The sequence below is a fragment of the Dipteris shenzhenensis genome, chromosome 2 (genome assembly GCF_047967505.1).
Source record: "Dipteris shenzhenensis isolate YYH24624 ecotype China chromosome 2, Dip_SZ_1.0, whole genome shotgun sequence".
NCBI classification, from domain to species: Eukaryota; Viridiplantae; Streptophyta; class Polypodiopsida; order Gleicheniales; family Dipteridaceae; genus Dipteris; species Dipteris shenzhenensis.
Window position 1 is genome coordinate 65245113 of NC_141597.1, and position 6000 is coordinate 65251112.

Consider the following 6000-nt stretch of genomic DNA (forward strand, 5'->3'; position numbering starts at 1 on the left):
ATTCGTCATATCTTCACTCACTATACTGAAAATCAGCAGTCAATTTTTATACACCAAAGTGCGAATAGCTGGTGACTATTTCAAAACGTCGCCGAAAATGCGTTGGTATTTCGGATGAGGAGTTTTGCAACTTACCAATTTTGTTTGGATCCCTCCAAAATCTAAATTGCTTCCTAGCAGCGCGAGCAACTCGATGGCTGCGGTAGTTTTGGAAAGACGATCTTCACTATCAACTTGAGTGCAGGGAAGTGTAGAGTCCTGTATCACCGGCCCACCATTCAGCGTGGAATGCAGATTATTGAATTAGATAGTTCGTAAAGCGAGCATTAGAAGAAACATATACTTGAAGCAGCTCTTTTGCCGATTCAGTGCCTGCAAAGGAAGCCACTACATGACACACGCGTGGCCAATCCAAGAGTTCCAATGCAAGCGCAGCTGCACTTTTCTGCGGCAACGTCTCGCCTTGGGTGTCAGATGCGAATTCAGCAACAAAGCGATGTTGGCACTGGCGTGCGTCCATCTTGAACGAAGACACCGAGTGTTGAATGCAATCGATAAGACGGCTTCGACCACCCAACTCATGTCTCAACGTCCAAAGATTTGCGAAATGGTTAGCAGAAGCCGTCTGGATTCTTGTGGATATCTGCATCCTGACGCTGATGCTGGAGCTCGAACCAACAGAGCATATCTCAACGCCTTCCTCGCGAAATTGGAATTGCGCTGAAAGCAAATCGTGCTTGCTTCTTTCTCATCAGCGACGTCGCGCTCTCCCGCGCGAAGTGCCCATTTTCAATTGCGCATTTGCTTCTGTCTGTCTGTCTGCCTGCTTCATCAGCATCATTGTCGAGGTTCCTCTTGTCTACTCCATCTCGTTGATACTTCTTCACTCTTCGCTATGGTCTGTTAATATGCCAGAGCGTAACTGGTGGCTTCTCATTAGAGGATGATGACAACCCGAGGCACAGATGTAGGCTAGTGTATTAATTCATGTAGAGTGGTAATGAAATAAGCCTCTACGGAGCACTCAAAACGAAGTAAACAACAAAAAAAAACAAAAGGTAACATACACAGCCATGGAGAAATTGACAAGTTGTGTGAAATGTTTTGAGAGAGAGAGAGAGAGAGAGAGAATCACGAGGAACTTCTCCATGATTCACCTTCTCAAAGGATTCTTCCTTGTATAAGTGTGTGTGTGTGAGAGTAGAAGAGAGAGCATCAAAAGAAAAAAAAAAGTGTGTCCGGGTGTGTGTTTCAACCCTCCCCAAAAAAAGAGCATACGCACGCACGTGTGTGTGTGTGTGTAATATAAACAATCCTGGCTTTCACTATTTATAAAAAAAGTGTGTGTGTGTGTGTGTGAGAGAGAGAAAATGGAATTATTGTCCTTAAATGTTGTGGGTTCAAATTTAATACTCCCATCAAAATTGAACCATATAGTTAATTCCATCATTTGGATAAAGTGTACCACATACTAATAAATATTTCTGAGGTTGCCAATAATTGAAACAAGGAGGAGCGGTGAGGAAGAGTAAAGTGGGTCAATCCCACTTGGGCTCTAGTCGGGCAAGGCCGCCTTAGAAAAAACTTTTGTAAGTACCTCTTCTTTCACTCTTTTAGTTTGTAATTATGGGTAGCATGTCAATCACTAAAATTAACTTGTACTCTTATAATGAAAATGGGCCAAGAATGTACAGATGAGGAGTACAGGTATGCATACAACAATAACACAGAAGCTCTACTGACCTGCTCATAGAGAGAGGAGAATTTCTACCCTTCCTCAATGTATAAGCCCTCATTACATTTATTTATTTTTAAATGCTCTCAAATATATATATACTAACCATGCAAATCGTGTGCCAGCTAGTTGAACAGAAGGGTGGAGATGAATACTTGAGAGAAGCTCACCAAGAGAATGCTACAGCATGTGGAGAGGGCACCAATGGGGGTGATGATAGTGGAGAGGGCACGAGTGGGAGTGATGATAGTAGAGAGGACGAGGATGGGAGCAGAGAGGGCTAGCACTACATTCTACCCATCTGCATGTTGATGACAGACATACGGAGACAGTGCAAACTTGTATATAGTGTCAATATTTTACCTCATGCGATGTAATAGGGCAATTTTGTAATCAGCAATTCTAAACAATACAATACAATGGCCACTACAGTCTAATACATACCTTTACAAAAGGGCTGATTAGGGGTTGGCCAGCTGCCCTTAAAAATTTTTGACGATAAATTTTAGCCTCGATATTGCATCAAAACACTCAAGATTTTTTATCAACGTCGATATTACCATCAAAAAATCTATCATCATCAGCATCGATATTACCGTTGAAAAAAGCATCAAAAACGGGTTGCAAAAAACTCAAGAAACCGTCGATGTGCCCATCAATATTAACGCTACTATTAGCTTCAAAAATGTAGATATCATATTAGGAAAAGATGGAGGGCCTTTAGGTTAGACAAAAAATAGAGATCCTCCAATGAGAGAGAGAATCCAACCATCAACACTCCACCCTCTATAGTTAGGATGTGCCTTCATTACTATGAAGAATTGCATTCACATTCTTTAGTTTATTTATTTATCAAGCTAGATTTCTATCCTTCATAGACAACATCACACACATCCACATGCACCTAAGGCTCATGCATCTTTCTCTCTCTCCTTTTGTTCATCATATGATTTAGCTTTAGATCAACAATTCACATGATATTGAGGGGTAATTGTTCATTGCATTTGTAAATCTTAAAAGATTATTTTGTAATCTTTTGAGGTTCTAGTTATATGAGGTCGTGGCTTGCTCTTGCAAGTCCACCCTCACTACAAGATCAATGTTACGTTGGAAATGCTTTTCTTTAATTTTAAAAAATACTTTCTCTCTCTAGTGATGCTGGACACACTAACATTTTGAAGTTCCCGCTCTTGTTTTCTAGTGTGTTATAAATGCTACATCAAATCAGAAAACAAATAAACTGACATTTTGAAGTTCTCGCTCGAGCGTTTTTGAGTGTGTCATAAATGTCCTCTCGGAGAGGTCAAAACAACCAAAATAGGCACCTGATAGGAGTGTGCTTAAGAAAGTGATTTGGGCACTTGGCCCTTGGACCAAAATAGGCACCTGATAGGAGTGTGCTTAAGAAAGCAATTTGGGCACAAGTGTCCAAGGGCCAAGTGCCCAAATCACTTTCTTAAGCACACTCCTATCAGGCGCCTGTTTTGGTCGTTTTGGCCCCTTCTCTAGGAGGCCAAATTTAGTGATTCAAAAGTCGTTTTGGGGGTTTTCACTTGCTTCAAGCACAATGGCCTTACCAACTAAATCCCAATACGTACCATGTGATAATCCAATAATAATGCGATATGCATTGTTGCAAATCCTCCTCCCATTCACAATAGCACTAATCTTTTGTCTAAACTTGGCCTTCTCTTGTCATTTTTTAGAAAGCATGAGAATATTGTGAGAAGATATTCAATTCTTTCGCTTCCTCTTCTTTGCCACGCATTTTCGCTACATTGTGCTTGATGTTGCACAAGTGAATGAAGCGCATACATTTGCATTTACAACAATGAAGTTCCAATGCATTGACCATGTTCTCTTCATTCTCTTTGATTGCATTTGTCAATTGGTATGGATTCGCTATCTCTTCATGCATCTGTATTTCTTTTTTTCTTCCCTGTGCACATAGTTTGTTGTATTTGTATTGTTTTCTCCCTCACAAATGTCTATCACATTGGATCCATGCCATATTGCATCCTTCATCAATTCACACTTGAAAATGTTTACAAGATTTAAACTCATCTATATTCCTGAGAAAACATCACTCATTGGCACACCTTGCATGGTTGTTGTAACTCTACAACTTCTCTCACCAAGGTTGTCAATATACATGAACTCATCCATGCGTGATAAAACATTGCTCTATTAGAACCTTTTCCTTTCTTAGTGTGCATCAATTCATCTACTCCGGACATTTGGAACCTTCAAATTCTCAAATAGAAGCTATTTTTTTCCTTCCATATTATAATATATCTTGTCTTTTCCATTGAAAGTCACACACTTGCTCTTAATCTCCATATTTCAATTGCATGGTCTATCTCATAACCTTGCCTACCTCATAGTAGGTATCATCAATACCATCTTGAGTGGCTTTCAAGACTCTGATCTTTACAAATGAGAACTGCTACGATTGTCCACAGCCCAATACTTTTTCAAGTGGCTTGTGCTCTAGTGGTTCATGAAGCAAGCATTGATACCCCCCCAATGGAATCGAGTGGCCCACGTGTGAAGAGTGTGGAGGATGTGGCCACCAAGAGACTAAGGTTGGGTTCAGACCAAACCCGCCCAAGAAGAAAATGGTGAGGAAGATGGGCGCAAGTCTGGCAATTCACACCATGGGTGGACATGATTTAAATGACTACTATCATTTAATTTCAACAAAGGTTGATTGGCTTAGTGCTGAGGAGAATCTCTTTAACTCTGACAATAGGGTTTTAACCCCCAATAAGGGTGTTTCATGCGATATTCTTATCAGGGCCCACCACCTTCGACGGCCTACTTCAGTCGGATGAATTCTTGTGCCCGCCCAATTTGGGCCCCTTCACATATTGGACCACATGGCCGATTGAATGTGCATCTTAGTGTTGAAAGGCATCTGGGTAGGTGGTGTGAACCCACCCTAGTTGTATCGAGTATCTCATACTTGTCATCATCCATCTTCAAGCAATCATCAAGAAAGTTCTCCAAAAAGCTGCCCAAAAGAAGTTGAAATGTGAGACCATACTCCAGAGGTGGTAGAAACTCGAAGAAGAGCAAGGAAATGTGCAGGCCTTGCATCTCCTCACACTTTTCATGGCCTTTCTTTACACACTTATGGATAATCTCATGCATTAATGTGTACCACGTCAATGATTCTCTCTAGTTTGGTTACCTACCCTTCTCTTCCCTTACTTTCATTCTTTTTCTACAATGGTGGACATTCTTGTCTTCTATAGTCGAATGGATGAGAATCTACAAGAGTACCTTATTGCATTCAAAAGCTAGTTTGTGTCTCTAAATATCCTCATGCATGATCGATGGTTATTTGTGCTTCCTTTGTTCTTGGATGGTTTTGCAAAGGTTTGGTATGAGAAGCAGACTGATGTGGTTCAATAGAGCTGGACACATTTGATGCAGCATTGGTCGAGTGGCTTTTGCAAGGATGAGGAGCCTGAGAATGAGCATCTGTTGATAGGAAGGTAGGGAGAAGGGGACACGGCATGCCGATGTGTGGATCAGGCGACTAGACTCCTAGATTGTCTAATTGTTATGCAATCAGATGATGAGGGTTTCATTTTTGGATTGACTCGGTATGTGTTGATCCAAATGGTGTTTGGTGCAGCGGATGAGTTTTGCCTCAAGTCGAAATGGACTATTTCGACAACCGTGGAGCATGCAAAGGTAATTGCAAAAAAGTTTGACAAAATGTCTGATGATCGTGTTATCCTTCCTCCTTCCCTATGTGCATCTAATATCAAGGTGCTCATGATGGATCTGCCTTGATAAAACCTCTTCCTCTAGGCCATCTCATCCTCCTCCTCAGTAGTCTATATCTCCTATCCCAATTGTTGTTCCATCATGTATTGATCTTGAGAGGAATGTTGATGAGCTTCGTATTGAACTTGGTGGGCTTGAAAAGTAAGGCTACAACTGCTCAACGAGATAAGTCAAAGGTGGTTTTTTCATGGTTGCAATCAAAAATTGCATTACCACTTAGAGTGCCCTAATCTTCCTCTGGTGCAAGTTTTGGATAGATCTAACACTGAGATAGAAGACTCTGATGTTGAAGAGATAATGCCTATTAAGGAGCCTTCATCTAGAAAAGCCCCAGAAGAAATGACAAGAGTAATGGATCCCCTCCCCCTATACAATGAGATGCACCTCATAGGAGTACATTAGTGTCTATGATCCATCAGTGACACACAAGGGTAAGTATGTATACACCCTCAAATCTCATGGTTCCA

At 41.0% G+C, this 6000-nt stretch overlaps 1 protein-coding gene across 3 annotated transcripts in view; it reads right to left on the reverse strand.

Annotated features, from left to right (window-relative positions):
- The window catches only part of LOC147905184 (DNA mismatch repair protein MutS, type 2), a 269240-nt gene extending 268348 nt beyond the window's left edge, over positions 1–892 (reverse strand). For all 3 annotated transcript variants that reach the window (XR_015543515.1, XM_087397074.1, XM_087397086.1), the window contains exons 1-2: positions 344–892; positions 136–258 (exon numbers count right to left, since the gene is read on the reverse strand). Coding sequence is in view for 2 of the 3 variants with exons in the window: in XM_087397074.1 (XP_087253200.1) it covers positions 136–258; positions 344–649 (429 nt within the window). In the remaining variant the exon portion in view is untranslated. The remainder of the gene's footprint in view (positions 1–135; positions 259–343) is intronic.
- Between the last annotated feature and the right edge of the window lie 5108 nt (positions 893–6000).